The 16,018-nt window shown below is 35.6% G+C and overlaps 1 protein-coding gene across 1 annotated transcript in view; it reads left to right on the forward strand.

Moving 5' to 3' along the window:
• SRBD1 (S1 RNA binding domain 1) overlaps window positions 1–16,018 on the forward strand; it is a 206,004-nt gene that overhangs the window by 114,803 nt on the left and 75,183 nt on the right. The window contains exons 15-16 of the mRNA XM_046663508.1: window positions 79–170; window positions 8,906–8,988. Of these exons, the coding sequence (XP_046519464.1) occupies window positions 79–170; window positions 8,906–8,988 (175 nt within the window). The remainder of the gene's footprint in view (window positions 1–78; window positions 171–8,905; window positions 8,989–16,018) is intronic.

Below are 16,018 nucleotides of genomic sequence, written 5' to 3' on the forward strand. Positions count from 1 at the left end.
TACCAGTTTCATTCATTCATTTTCTTGGACCAGACAAAAAGTTTGAAAAATTATATTCCCCCTTTTCTTTCTTCTCAGTATTGTCAGTGAAGCAGGAGCATCAATCTACAGTGTCAGCCCTGAAGCTAACAAAGAGATGCCAGGACTGGACCCTAATTTGAGAAGTGCAGGTAGGAAACTATGGACCGTCACAGAAGCAAGTGATTTTAACATTTTGGACTTGTATTTGTAGCAACCAAAATATTTATATATATAAGAAAATTTAATAGCTATACTACATGCAAAGAATTGCCATGTCAGAGAGAAAGTGGTTGATTGGAAGAAGAATTAGAATTATGTAAAAGAAGAGGAAGACTACTGTCTTTAAAGAATACTGCATAGTATTCTAGAGTCAAGTGAAATATTAGCCCAAAATGTCTTTAGTAAAATTAAATGCTAGACAGTTAATAATAAAATAATCTAAGATGTATTATTTCACAATATTATTTATTACAGCTTTTTCTTGGCAAAAAGTAATACTTTAACATAAAAATATTTATAGCACAAATGTATGAACATGCACAGACTTTCCATTTATTGCTAAATATTTGTCAAATGACCAATTTCTCTTGTCTTGCTAATAGGGGTTGTCATTATTGTATGGCATAAAACAGCCTGCTTTGATTTTAGTTGTATTCAGTTGCTTTGATTTCTGTGATGGGGAATAGTTAAAATCTTGTGTGTGATGAAATTAAGATACTTTGTTACATCTAATGAAAGTAATTGGTGTCATAAGCAAAATATTAGATTTGGTCCAAGTGTTTTTTTGTTTAATAGATGGATATTTAGACTACTTTGTTAGTATTGGACTTTTTATTTAATTTTTTCCCCTAAATACTCTCATCAAATTTCATGGGCTATTATTGAAATCTGTGCTTGGAGATACATGTTTGAAAATTTTTGCATTAATCTAAAGCTAAAAACTTCTTTCTTACATCCAAAAGAGCTTTGTAATTTCCCTTCAGTTGTTCGTTCCATGGCACAATCCCCTGTCTAGAATGATCCTCTTCTCAAACTCAGATCCCAGCGCAAAATCTTGCTTCTTCTGTACAACTTTTACCTGTCACACCAGCTCAGCGTGGTCTCTGCCTCCTTGCCATGTGCTCTTTTAGTCTTTGGCTTGTAATAACAGTTGTAATAAATAATAGCAGGAAGAGTAGACATACTAATCATAATGGGAGCTACTAGTACTAATCTTTTCTAAGCTCTTAATATATGTGAAGCATTGACGTAAATACACTACCAGGATTATTTTATTTAATTCTCACAATTGCCCTATGAGACATTTATTTTCTCCCACTTTACAGATGAGGAAACCAAGGCTTAAAGAGACTACATAGCCAGTAAGTGTGTACATAATATTTGTGTGCTTAACTTCTAATAAGAAATAAGTCTAATTTCTAATTCTAATAATAAAAGGATACTTATCTTTATAGAAAATACAATTCAGAACCTCCCAGTTGGCACTGAAAGGTAATTTCCAACAAGCTGTTTGAAAAAAATATTGCCTAGGAGGTGGCAATCCCTCAGACCTCCCACTTCTAAGGGGGCTGCTGTTTCCTCTTCACCGCTGGCCTGTTTGAGTGCATAACTGTCACAGTGTTATAGGTGAGACAAGATTACAGCTTTCCAACAAGACTCTGTGGCAACAGGCGATAATGGAAAGAGGAATCATTATCTGGCCCTAATTACTCCTCTTTCACAGTCTAGCTGTGTCTTCAGCTCGTGGTCCTAGCTTGTTCTCTGCCCTCCTTGCTTCCACATGGCGATGACTGTTTCGGTCCAACTTAAACATCTACCTAGACATTTTGAGTCTTCAGAGTCTAGTCCTGGAGGCAAATAGTGAGAGAAGCTCAGTCTCCACTCTTGGTTTTCTAGAGCTCCCTTTCTTTTCAATTTCCCTTTTTTGACTTGGAGTCTTTCTCTTTCCTAATGATTGATGCCAGGGATGACTTTATATTTCATTTGAGACCTGACCTACTTAGAGTGTAGGTTTTACCTTTCAACCCTTCATAAGTTTACTATATCAGAATCTAACAGAACCTCAACATTTGTACAAGTGTTAAACATATGTAAGAAAATGGCCTTCATATTACTACATCTTCTTGACCAGTTTATCAGCTTATTAAAAACAGAGTTATCCTTATACATGCTTGTATTCCTCCATAATAAACACATAGTACATGAGAGGCATTTAGATTGGATCAATAGAATAATAGATTGATGTTAAAGTATTTATTTTGGATTTGTGGTTTAAAATGGAAGATTGAGTATACCTGTTATTCCTTTACTCTCTTCTGAAGTCCCATTAGAATGACAGTACCTTGATAGAATGAAGGCATAAACTCGCTAGGACAAGGGAATGGGAGAGGAGATAACAGCAACAATAGTTTTGAAGCTGGAAAGCAGCCGGCTGAGTAATAAGTGATCTAGCCAGCTTGAGATTGTTGACCACTCAGACAGCATTGTAGAAAACAGAGAACTAACCTGAAATAGTTCATGGAACCCCCATGGAAATGCACCAAGCACCTTTAGAAGTATCTTGGGAGGACTGAAGGTAAGTCTAAAATAAGAGGATTGGTTTAAAGTCTGTTTAAAAAGCAATTAGACCAAGTGGTGTACCCACAACATGACTAACAAAAATGTACAACTGAAATCTCACAAGGTTGTAATCTATCATAACATTAATAAAAAATAAAAATAAAAAAATAAAAAGCAATTAGACCAAGTTAAACATGGAAAACCATATAACCCCACAGTTCTCCTTCTAGGTAGCTACTCAAAGAATTGAAAACAGGGACTCACACAAATGCTTGTATACAACTGCTCATAGTGGTGCTATTCACAATAGCCCAAAGCTGGAAACAACCCAAATGTCCATTAGTGGATGAATGGACAAACAAAATGTGGTGTATCCATACTATGGAATATTATTTTCAGCTGTAAAAAAGAATGAGGTACTGATACATGCTACAATATGGATGAACCTTGAAAACATGCTAAGTGAAAGAAGCCAAACACAGAAGGTCACATATTGTATGATTACATTTTTATGAAATGTCCGGAATAGGCAAATCTGTAGAGACAGAAAGCCAGTTGGTGGTTGCCAGGGACTGGGGAGAGGGAGGAATGCAGAGGGACTGCTTAATGGGTACAGGATTTTCTTTTGGGGTATTGAAAATGTTTTGGAACTTGGTGGAGGTGGTGGTTTGCACAATGTTGTAAGTGTACTAAACACCACTGAATTGTACACTTTAAAATGGTTAATTTCATGTTATGTGAATTTCACATCAATTAAAAAAAAACAGACCTCCCATTCCAAAAGTTGAATACTGTCCTCTTTTCATGCTTGCAGAAAAGGGGAGATTTGTTCTCTGGAGAGGGTAAAACAGAAAGTCTACACTAGAGGACACAGGTTATAAATGGGAATGGGGATACATACTGAAGGAAGAGGGATCCAATAATTATTTACATGCTGTTGTAGAGACCTTGAAAAGAACTAACTGTTCCATGCGGGAAATTAGGGGATTCTGACGAACACAAGAGAAAACACCTAAAGAAACTGAGATAAGAGATTCCACAAAGAAAAGGCCAAATCACCCTATGGTGAAGCCCACAGTTGACAGACATCACGTTTAAGCAAACCACTTACAGTCAGCTTTTTAGTACCTGCCCCGGTGGACAGTCAAGGATCACCTAACATGTAAGGAAAGCTTAGGCTATTAAAGACAGATGGCAACATACACGTGGGGGGAGCTTCTTGGAGGAAATAGAGACTATATAGAAAGAATAAAAATAAAGAAAAAATTTCATATCCTTAGAGAAATAAAAGATATTTCATTCATTTAAAGATACCTTTACATAAAGTAAAATTCACCCTTTTTAGGTACACCATCTCTGAATTTTGAAAAGTTTAAATTGGTTGAGTAACCACAACCACTACCACCACAATCAAGGCATAGAATATTTTTATCTAGGTCAATAGATTTGTCAGCTTCCTGTTCAGAAATGTAATTATTAGTTAGAGGATCAAGATTATAATAGATTTGCATCATCTGTTAAAGCTACATTTTTTTTTTTTGGAGGAACATTAGCCTTGAGCTAACATCTGCCGCCAATCCTCCTCTTTTTGCTGAGGAAGACTGGCCCTGAGCTAACACCCATGCCCATCTTCCTCTACTTCATATGTGGGACGCCTGCCACAGCATGGCTTGTCAAGTGGTGCCACATCCGCATCCGTGATCCGAACCAGCGAAGCCCGGGCCGCTGAAGTGGAATGTGTGAACTTAACCACTGTGCCACTAGGCCGGCCCTTAAAGCTACATTTTAATAAGCTTTATAGTGAAAAAAATTCTAATTTAGAGTTGTAAATGAAAAAAGACAGCATGAGGAAGTTTTACTTACCTTTGTTGCTGTCTGATGGCAAGAGGAAGGATAAAATTAGGTGAGATTTGGACTTTAAAAATAAAAATTTCCACTTTGATATTCCTAGATAACAGAATAAGGCAAATTTTAAAAAGAGCACAGTGTAGTACAGTCTTTTAAGCAATAAGTTTATTTGCTTTAGAAGCTTTAAGATTATAAATATATCATAGAACTGAAGACCAACCCCCGTATAACTCTTTTTATCCTTTGAATATAAGACACATTGTGAGTGAGGGGACAAATCTTGCTTTCAAGGCCATTGCCCGTGGCTGTGCAGGTTGTGTACTGTACAGCCTGCTTGACCATGTGAGGCAGTCCTGGTTGCTTACCTTTTAGGGTGATAATCTTCACTCAGTCTGGGCTCCCCTCCCCTCCTTTTGGAGTGTCTAGCATAATCTTTTCTTCTAATGCTTAACTTTTTGTCTCAATATTGCTTATTCATTGTCTTCCTTTACACATTGAGTTACATTACCATATAGCAAATTACCATTTATTAAAAACTAAGTTCTGTTATGTACTTTTCTGTCCTCTTTTCATTGGTTTATCTGGTCTGCCACAATGCAAGACTCTCTCAATTACTTGGCTTATAATATGACTTGCTTTAATCTTTTTTTTTTAAATTCTACTTTTCTAATGCATTTCTTCTTTTCATATAAATTTTAGAGCCATTTAATTAATATTTTTTAAATTCTATAGACTATAAAGTGAAATTCTGCTAAATTTGTATCTTTATCCAGGTTCTTCACATTTTGTTTTTTATCACTCACAGACGGTACCTACACACACGCTCACACACACACGTATAATGAATGGATTCTCCTCCATGACATTTTCTTATTGATTGTTGATGGGATTTGGTAGAGCATCAATTTTTCTCTGGGTGTCTTAAAACCAGCCAACTGATTGTCTTATTAGTTCTGATAGTTTTTCAGTTGATTTGCTTGGTTTTTTTAAGCAGACAGTCATCATCTACAAGTAATAATAATAATCTAGTTTGTGTCTTTTCAGTAATTGTACCTTCGTTCCTGTCCAGTTGCATTGACTAGAATTTCCTGAACTACAGTGAATAGTACCAGTGATACAGAGAAATATTTATGTTATATGTGGGCAAAATAGTATTTAGCATACATTTGGACATACTGCATTTTAAAAATACATAACAAGATGTGGAAGCAACCTAAGTGCCCATCAACTGATGATTGGATAAAGAAGACATGGTATATATATATACAATGGAATACTACTCAGCCATAAAAAAGGATAAAATCGTCCCATTCACAACAACATGGATGGACCTTGAGGGTATTATGTTAAGTGAAATAAGTCAGATAGCGAAAGATGAACTCTGTATGACTCCACTCATAGGTGGAAGTTAAACATATAGACAAAGAGAACTGATTGGTGATTATCAGAGGAAAGGTGGGGGGAGGGCACAAAGGGTGAAGTGGTGCACCTACAACATGACTAACAATAATGTATAACTGAAATTTCACAAGGTTGTAAACTATCATAATCTTAATAAAAAGTTTAAAAATAATACGTAACAGCTTCAGTGAGATATAATTTACTTAGCATAAAACTTACCCTTTTAAAGTGTGTAAGTCAGTGGTTTTTTTTAGTATAGTCAGAATTGTGCAGACATTGCCATTATCCGATTTTAGAATATTTTCATCACCCCAAATGGAAACCCCGTACCCATTAGCAGTCAGCTCCCCTTACCCTCCCCTCTGGAACCCCTGGCAAACACTAATCTATGTTCTGTCTATATGAATTTGCCCATTCTGGACGTTTCGTATAAAAGGAATCATACAATGTGTGGTCTTTTGTGTCTGACTTCTTTCACTTAGCATGATGTTTTCAAGGTTCATCCATGTTGTAGCATGTATCAGTACTTAATTCCGCATTTTTGTTCATCCGTTCATCCTTTCATGGACATTTGCATTGTTTTCACTTTTTTGGCTCTTATGAATAATGGTCCTATGAGCGTTCATGTTCAACATTTTATGTGGACATATGTTTTCATTTCACTTGAGTATATATCCAGGAGTAAAAGTTTGGGGACATATGGCAACTCTATGTTTAATATTTTCCGGAAACCATTTTTACTTCTATTACTATAATTTCCTCACCATTCATTCCCTACCTTTTTCACTATTTTCCCCTTCTCTTTTCTGTCTCAAAATGTGAATGTGCCCCAAGTTTTGGGCCATGACTCTTTCTCTCTCTTTATTCTCTTTATCAGCAATCTTCTAAACTCTTTTTGCCTGTATTGTCTATCTATCTCTTACTTTCAGGAATCTGTTGTCAGTCCGATCAGTCTCAACCTATAGGTATGCATTATTATTCTCTACTAAATAACTCTTTTCTTGGTTATCCTGCCAGCAGGAAAACAGCTCTTCTCTCCAAAGCTTAGACATACTACTTTTCGAATTCTACTTTAAACAATCTTCATCTCCCTCCCTCCTCCTGCCTCCCATCTCTTCCATGTGTGGGTTTTTATGTGACATAGAGTGAACAACATCTGAAAGAGAAACACCAATTCTGGAAATATTAGGATCTATGTTGAGGTGGTTTATTGGAGACACTGTAACTCCAGAGATTCTTAGGACTTACTATAGAATTAAAAGTCGCCTAGAAACTATCATTTCCAATCCATTGTTGCTGCATTTAGCAATATTAGGATGAACAAGGGAGATAATAGCAGTGAACTAGTTAGAAGGGAACCACCTAGAAAGAAGTTTAAAATCCTTTTGTGTATTTCAGAAATTTTTAAATATGGGAATCTACCCACACTTATCAAATTATACAACTGCTCTAACCAGTTTCTAAGTTCAGGTTTTCATAATGTGGGTTTTCCTGAAGGGATAAATTTGAGAGATTTACCTATTATAGATATCTGTTTGTTGAATTTCTAATGCTGCCTTCCTGCACAGTTAATGTTCTGACGCCCATATCCTTAATTTGTTTACTCTCGTGGGTTGTTGCTGTTGTTTTTTTATCTGAAAGTATTTTGGCAATGTGTATATGTGTTTGAAAATTATTCTTATTGAATTGTATATTTAAAGGCTAAAATAAAATAATATTTGCTTTTAGATAATTTCAGGTCTTTCTCTGGGGGCATATATTTTCAATGTATAATTATAAATATGCTTATTAGAGGAAAGCATTTCTCCTGTAACCTGCAATGCTCACACTAATTAACCTTTTGTGATGTTTGAAAAGAAAGGTGTATGTGAAGGCCTTAGAATCCCCGTCTCTTGTGTGGGCAAAGCTGCCATTGTCTTTGTATGTTAGAAGTAATAATAAAAGATATGAAAAAGACTTGAATGACCGTGCAGTGAACTTGATGTTCACAGTAGATCTTATCTCTGATGAGAGGCAGTACAAATCAGTGACTGGAGAATCTGATAGTCACTTGTAAGATGTGGCTTCTATGGCCAGGCCTTGAGTAGTTTAACATGAAAACACGCATGAGATTTCCTTTGATGGCCTTAACGTTTTCACTTAATGAATTTATATTTCCTCTAGCCTTCTACATGATACTCACTAGCTTTCGTGTGTTTAGAAAATGAAAGCTGTTCATATGTAAGGACTCAAAGTAACTATGCTACATGGAAAAGAAGAGAGCTGTCTTTAGAAGTGTCCTTAAGATTCATATTAAATTTTTAAATTTCTTTAGCTAAATCTGTCATATAAGCTAAATTAGATGTGAAATTTTGTTAGCATTTGGTTAAAAAAATGATGACAATAAGTGATGACCAAGTAAAATCATGACACAAAAGAATGTTTGACATTAACACTCAAGTCTCTTGAATGTGGATTGTGATGATCGAGAAAGGGACGTGATTAGGACTGTGCATGTTAAGATACAAGCAGTTGGGACTCAGATCACTTTACAGGGTAATCTTGCAATCACATTCAAGGCAACACAGGTGTAGTCACTAGCCAATTGACTTGGTCTCTGGTTGCAATAAGATAGGATTCCGTGATTTACTCATCATTATCAGAATCTAGTCCTAATAAGCATATTTGACCTAAATGTATGTCATATGTATAATAATCCAGAATTATTTAAAAGTAAAACAAATATCTACTTGTTCTTTAAAGTGTGAGGAGTGCTACTATACTGTATTTAAAGAATGCAGAGGTAATTGTGTAAGTATAGCAACTAAGTGTTTTATCTCTTTTTCCAAATGTTTCGATTTATTTGTACTCAGGAATGCCTAGGGATTCTGGTAACATAATTAATCCTGAACTTTTGCATTTACTTTTTGTGTGAGAAAAAGGACACTTTGAGACTTAGTTAAATTGTTGGTCTTTTTGTGAGGGGGATGAAGAGGGACAGAATTAAGTACCTGCATTATGAAGAACTAACATAAGTAATTATCTGTAAACTCATTTCACATTAAGCCATGCTTATTTTCTGATTCTTTTTTTTCAGTTTCCATAGCAAGGCGTGTACAAGATCCATTAGCTGAGCTGGTGAAAATTGAGCCAAAGCACATTGGAGTTGGAATGTATCAGGTAAAGCAATGTGGATCATTTAATTTCTGAAATCCATCAATACAAAGAGTAGTACCCAAACTTGACATAGTAATTAAGTGTCAGTGGGAATAGGTTCCCATTTTCAGAGGTATACAGTTTGTAGGAAGGTAGTTAGGAGTTATTAGGGAAGGAGGGATATTTTTTTTTTCTGTTCTTTATGATTTTTATCAAGATTTAGGATTGACTGTAGTCAGATTTAAAGACTTAAAACATTGGATCACATTACTAACTTAATCTGGAGAGCCTTTCCTTTCTACACTGTTATAAAAATCGAAAGTGTATGGCGCAAGGGGAATATATTGGCTCTTTGTATAAATCAGTATGATCTTTCAGGAGGAAGCCTTTGCTACCTACGATACCTTATTTTTTTTTTTCCATCCCTATATGATTACTATGTAGTTTTTGATCATTACCCAGTATGAGCTAAAACTTTTCAATTATTGTTACCATGTAGTGGTAATAGTGCTTGTTGTTATTGGTTACGGTATTTTTTTCTTTTTGATAGATAACTTTTTTTTAAAGATTTTATTTTTCCTTTTTCTCCCCAAAGCCCCCTGGTACATAGTTGTGCATTTTTAGTTGTGGGTCCTTCTAGTTGTGGCATGTGGAATGGCCTGACGAGTGGTACCATGTCCACGCCCAGGATTTGAACCGCTGAAACCCTGGGCCGCTGAAGCAGAGCACGTGAACTTAACCACCGGCCATGGGGCCGGCCCCCAGTTACTGTATTTTCAATTCATGTTGTGTGCGTTCATTGGGCAATTGAGGACAACACTAAATCTTGGCAGAGTGAACCTGTGGTGGCTTAAGTTGTCTCCAGAAACCTCGAGTTGAATTATTTTCCTCTTTGGTGAAAGTCCTTCTTAAACCTGAAATAGAATATTACCGTCTGTATAATTTTCATGGCATTTGAGTTATGGGTACTACACTCTCTCTAAAGAAATATTATGCTACTCAGCCATAAGAAATGATGAAATCTGGCCATTTGTGACAACATGGATGGGCCTTGAGGGTATCATGCTCGGTGAAATAAGTCGGAGGGAGAAAGTCAAATACAGTATGATCTCACTCATAAGTAGAAGATAAAAACAACAACAAACACACACATGGAAACAGAGATTGGATTGGTGGTTACAGAGGGGAAGGGGGAGGGAGGAGGGGAAAGGGCTGACCAGGCACATGTGTGTGGTGATGGGTTGTAGTCTTTGGGTGGTGGACATGATGGAATCCACACAGAAATCGAAATAGATAATGATGAACACCTGAAGAAAAAAAGAACTGGAAAGGGAAGAGACTCAGAGCTGCAAAGAGCTGGAAGGAACTATTAAATGTGCTATACTTTTGCCTATATAAAAAAAGAAATATTATTTTAGGTCATGGAATCTGTGAGCACTAGAAATGGAAGAGACCTTAGAAATCAGACAACTGTACCCCCTCATTTGACAGAAGGAGAAACTGTGTCCTAGAGTAGTTAGGATTTTTACCCAGGATCACACACACAGCCTGGACTAACCTGTCATGTATTGGGACTTAACTGGGAATATTCCCATTTTAAACCAAGTTAGACTAAGAGGTCTCTAGACTTCTAACTGGATTTGTTCATTTGGGAAGGATAGTTGCTGAAGGGACTGATCTAGCTATAGATACATAGAAATACCTAGTATCTAAAGAGTACGACTATAGCAATTTTATGATACAGGCATTGTAGTTAAGAGGAGTTGCAGCTATATTAATTCAAGATGAAGTTATGGAAAGAGAAACTCAAATTTAAAGAAGACAGGCTGGCTAATAAACTATTGGCATCAAAGAGATCTTTAAGTAAATAGCATGGGCCTAGCCTCTGGATTCTTCAGATATAGCGTTTAACATGAAAGAGTTTGGAATTCATTCCAACGGCAGTGAGAAGTAATGGAAGAGTTTTAAGCAAGGGCATGGTGTGATATTTTGATTTATAAACATTGACTGGCTACTCTGGGAAGATGGACTTAGTAGGGGGAAGAGGAAAAACAGGAAGACCTCTTGGGAGGCTATTACACTAGCCCACTTGAGAGATGATGGTGGCTTGGACAAAGTTAATGGCAGTAGAAATGGAAAGAAGCTGAATCTATTTTGTAGGGACTACTTGGTGACAAGTGAGAGAAAGGGAGTTGTCAAGAATTTACTCCAAGTTTCCTGAGTATGTAGATGATGCCTGATTAGAGTAGATTTGGTGGGGATAAAATCAGTAATTTAATTTTGGGCATGTTAAGTGTGAGATGCATGTAAGAAATCCAAGAAAAGATGTCAAATAGAAGTTGGATGTGCAAGTCTGAGATTTAGAGAAATAGTCATATTGACATTAGAATATGAACTATTTAGCAAATAATGACACTGAGAAAGTGATCAAGATGGTAGCTGAGCTAATGATATTCTTTAACTTCATTACCACCACCACTGGCATTTCCACAACTCCAAATTCCATAAGATAACAGAAAAGATGTACATATTATATCTGTACTTATATAAACACACGCTTATATGAAGACATTAATAATACCCTGGGAAAACAGGCAAGAGTCCCATCAGTAAATGGAAATTTTCCAGAGGCCAGAGAGGCTGGAGATCCCTCAAGTAGCCTTTGATTGTCAGGAAGCTCAAAGAGCCTCATCCTGGAAAGGCAAACTCTTGACATATACATGACACCTGGCATCATATCCTACATTTTCCACATTATCACTGGAGGCAGATGACGGTAAACAAAAACAGCATACACAGCATAGCAACTCTGAAATGATCTTGCTACCAAGAATCACTAAACGTTTGAGGAAAATCTATCATAGGAAAATGAAGCACAAAACTTAAGCAAAAAATAGCAGTGAAGCAATGAATAGGCAACAGACTTTGAAATAAGTAAAATTAATATTCACAGAGAGATAAGAGGTTATTGCATTTGCAAAACAAACATGGGATAGAATGAAATTAAACCAATCTTAGATTTAAAAAATATGATTGTCAAGATAAAAAAATCTACAACTGGGCTAAATAAAGTTGATACAGCTAAAAGCAAATCAATGAATTGGAAGATTGAGCCAAGAGATTCTGTAGAATGCATTCTTAAGCTGAAAAGGGTGGAAAGCATGAAAAGCCGTATGATGTAGACGATATTCTAAACCTTCAACATTGATTTAATAGAAGTTTCAAATAAATAAAGAGAAGGGAAGGGGAGTTATAATCACCGACATAATAGGAGGAAATTTCTCCAAACTGAAGACAGATAAGTCTTTTGAAAAAGGCCTAATGCATACTGAATAAAAAAATAACTAAAGAGCTACATTCACGTGCCTTCATAGGAAATTTCAGAATGCTAGTGATAAAGAGGAATTGACAGAAAGCTTCTAGAGAGCAAACATAGTTTATCTACAAGGGAAAGAATCAGATTGACATCAGTCCTGTTACAGTCATGCGCCGCATAAGGACATTTCGGTTGATGACAGACTGTATACACAGTGGTGGCCCCATAAGGTGGTTCCTAGTCTACCACATCGCCTAGATGTACAGTAGGCTGTACCATCGAGTTTTGTGTAAGTACACCCTATGATGTTCACACAATGACAAAATTGCCTAATGACACATTTCTCAGAACATATCTCTATCACCTTCTTAAAAGAATTACTTATGGAAGTACTCCTGACCAAAAAAGGTGGTGGGGAGGGTGGGGGTCCAAAGAAGGAAAGACATGTTTTGAGGAAGCAGTATCGAGGTAAGCAACAGTGGAGAACTTTACAATACACATACACACACAATAAAATGTATAGTTCAGTCTCAGAGTTTTTAATCTATAACCTTTCTGTTGTTTTAAAGATTGGCACCTGAGCTAACAATTGTTGCGGGTCTTTTCTTTTTTTCTTTTTCTCCTCAAATCCCCTCAGTACATAGTTGTATATTTTAGTTGTGGATCCTTCTAGTTGTGGCATGTGGGACGCCACCTCACCATGGCCTGATGACCAGTGCCATGTCCACCTCCAGGATCCGAACCCGCAAAACCCTGGGCTGCCAAAGCAGAGTGCATAAACTTAACCACTCGGCCACGGGGCCGGCCTCTATCTATAATCTTAATCTTTAAATATATCTATCTGATCAGATCAGCTCAACATGGAAGGGTGGAAGAAAAAGAAGTGATAGATTATTAGGATTCTTTTTCAGGAAAAATATTCAGATATAGATTAATCCTACAATTTGTTAGAAAATCATTATCTGAAATATATGAATAATCACAAATGGATATTTAATATAAATCATGAGAGTAAAAAAATTAAGTTTATCATTCCAATCAAAGGCAGAGAAAAGAAAACAAGAAAGTGTAGTAAGTAAATAAAATATATGGTGACAGGAATAAGTATAGGTAATAGGTAAAGGTGAATGGAGTAAATTTCCCTGTTAATAGAATCTCAGACTTTTAAAACTCAAATAGAGCTCTGAGCTGTATATGTGCAAGAGATAGTTCTAAGGAAAAAAGCAAACTTGATATTACAAATTTGGAGAAAAATATTCCACATGAGTGAAAAAGAAAGTCATAGCAATGTAAATATCAGATGAAATAGAATTTAAGACAAAATACATTAAAACAGATTAAAACAGATCAAAGAGAGAGATTTCATATTAACAGATAGTTTCCTGAAAGGTATAATTGCCCCGAGACTTCTGTATTATCTAACAACATAGCTTCAAAAAAAAGTATGCAGTATTAAAAACTTCTAAAATTAGAAGGCAAATTCACTTTTTTTGTAGGAATCTTAGTAGACCACAATATATTAACATACATTTTTAAAACAGCTTTACTGAGATATAATCACCTATCATACATATATACATGCATATGCACATAAATTCACCCACTTAAAGTGTACATCAATGATTTTTAGTACTATATTCATAGGGTTGTGACACTATTACCACAATCTAATTTTCAAACATTTTCATAACCCTAAAAAGAAACTCCATATCCATCAACAGTCACTCTCCATTGCCTTCTTCTTTCCGAGCCCTAGGCAATTACTAATCTACTTTTTGTCTGTATAGGTTTGTCTCTTTTGGGTATTTCATATAAATGGAATCATACAAAATATGGCCTTTTGTGACTGGCTTCTTTCACTTAGTATAATGTTTTCAAGGTTCATCCATGCTGTGGCATGTATCAGAACTTCATTCCTTTTTATAGATAAATAGTATTTCATTGTTTGTATGTAACACATTTTGTATACCCATTCATCCATTGATGGAAATTCATCCATTGAAGGAAATTCATCCTTTTGGCTGTAATGAATAATGCTACCATGACCATTTGTGTATAAGTTTTTGTGATGTATGTTTTCGTTTCTCTTGGGTATATACCTAAGAGTGGATTTACTAGGTCATTTAACACGTAAATTTAAAGCTAGATAATGAACTAGGGAAAATACTTACCACAAATGTATGTATACATAACTACATATTTTATTATTAAGGTTTTGGTGTTTTCTTGTTGATTAGTACGCATTTACATAAAACATTTACATAAAATATAGAGACAGCTTCTACACCTATGCCATAGATAAAATATAAATTTCTCTCTTTATCAAAGAAACCCAAATTAACAAGGAGATATTATTTCAACCTAACAACTGAGTAAATTTGTAATAAAATGATAAAACATCTGTGGAAGTGAGAATGATACAGTGAAAGGAGCATTCACATACCTAAATTACAAATTGTTGTTTCTAGCAATAAGTTCATGCCTATCAAAATGCACTTTTAAAAAATGTATCCTTTTGACCTGGTAGTTCTCCCTTTAGGGATCTCTTCTAAGGCCGTAACAAGAACCACTCAAGATTTATATACAAGTTTGCTGTTACAGCAAAATATTGGAAGCAACTACAATAGAAGAATAGTTAAATGCATTATGGTATATCCATCAGTTGAAATATTATACAAGCATTAAAAATTCAGGCTTCCAAGGAGGATTTAATGACATGAGAAATTGCTCTTGACATAATATTTTTAAATTGCAATAAAGTGGTTGCTACAGAATAAAACCTAGTTGTGTTTTAAAAATATAGAAATGCATTTACACTGAAGGGAAAAAATACCTGGCAGGTGACTGATATTTATGTCTTTGTTGGTGTCATTAGGGATTTTTATTTTCCTCTTTCTTCTTTTCAAACTTTCTATAGTGAGTATGTATTAGGAAAAATTTGTTGTAAAATATTTATCCATTTCCATATCCCAGCCAAAGGGCCATTTAATTTTAAGCCTTGATACAATAGACTTCCAGTACAACCAGAGTGGGAGTGGATTTCTTTTTAGTTGGGAGCTCGAAATGCTTTTAGTATGAGTATAATACTTATATTTATTCTGATTTGAAATATGAGTAGCGGGACAAACATTGCTGATTTTAAAAATGAAAGCTGTTCAAAGAAAGAATGTTAAATAGTTAGATGAAATAATAGAAGCTATAAAGAACTAAAATTCTTTTGGTTTAATAACAGCTAAAATGCTAAAGACAGCACTCTAATCCTTGTCTTAGAAAATGGGGAGAGCTGATTTTAAAAACACATGCCTGTCATTATTTCTGGAGAGAGAGGCAGCCAGTGTGGTTGAATGACAACATATCCCTAACTGACCCCTAAAGACTTTGCTGGAAAGTGGCTTGGTGTCGCTCCCAAGAAAACACTACAGGGTGAGAGCAGGATGCTGCAGGGCTGGCTCTGTTGAGTTCTGTGGGAACTGGGGAATGATGGTTTAGCTTGGCCTTGTCATGTCCTGAAAGCACAACTTAAGTAAGATGGATTTACTTGCCATTTATTTCTTCTTTGGACTGTGTTTTAGATACTTGCACACTCATTAACACCTCTGATTGTTAATGAGCATGCACAGTAATGTAGGAAAAACAGAACAATTCTCTTCCTCCTTTTGTGCCTTTCTGTTAGATCATTTGATGATGGTAGAAAATGAAATGATTTTCCAAAATGAGTTTTTGGAACCCTTAGTGGAT

Source organism: Equus quagga, chromosome 5 (genome assembly GCF_021613505.1).
Source record: "Equus quagga isolate Etosha38 chromosome 5, UCLA_HA_Equagga_1.0, whole genome shotgun sequence".
Lineage (NCBI taxonomy): Eukaryota > Metazoa > Chordata > Mammalia > Perissodactyla > Equidae > Equus > Equus quagga.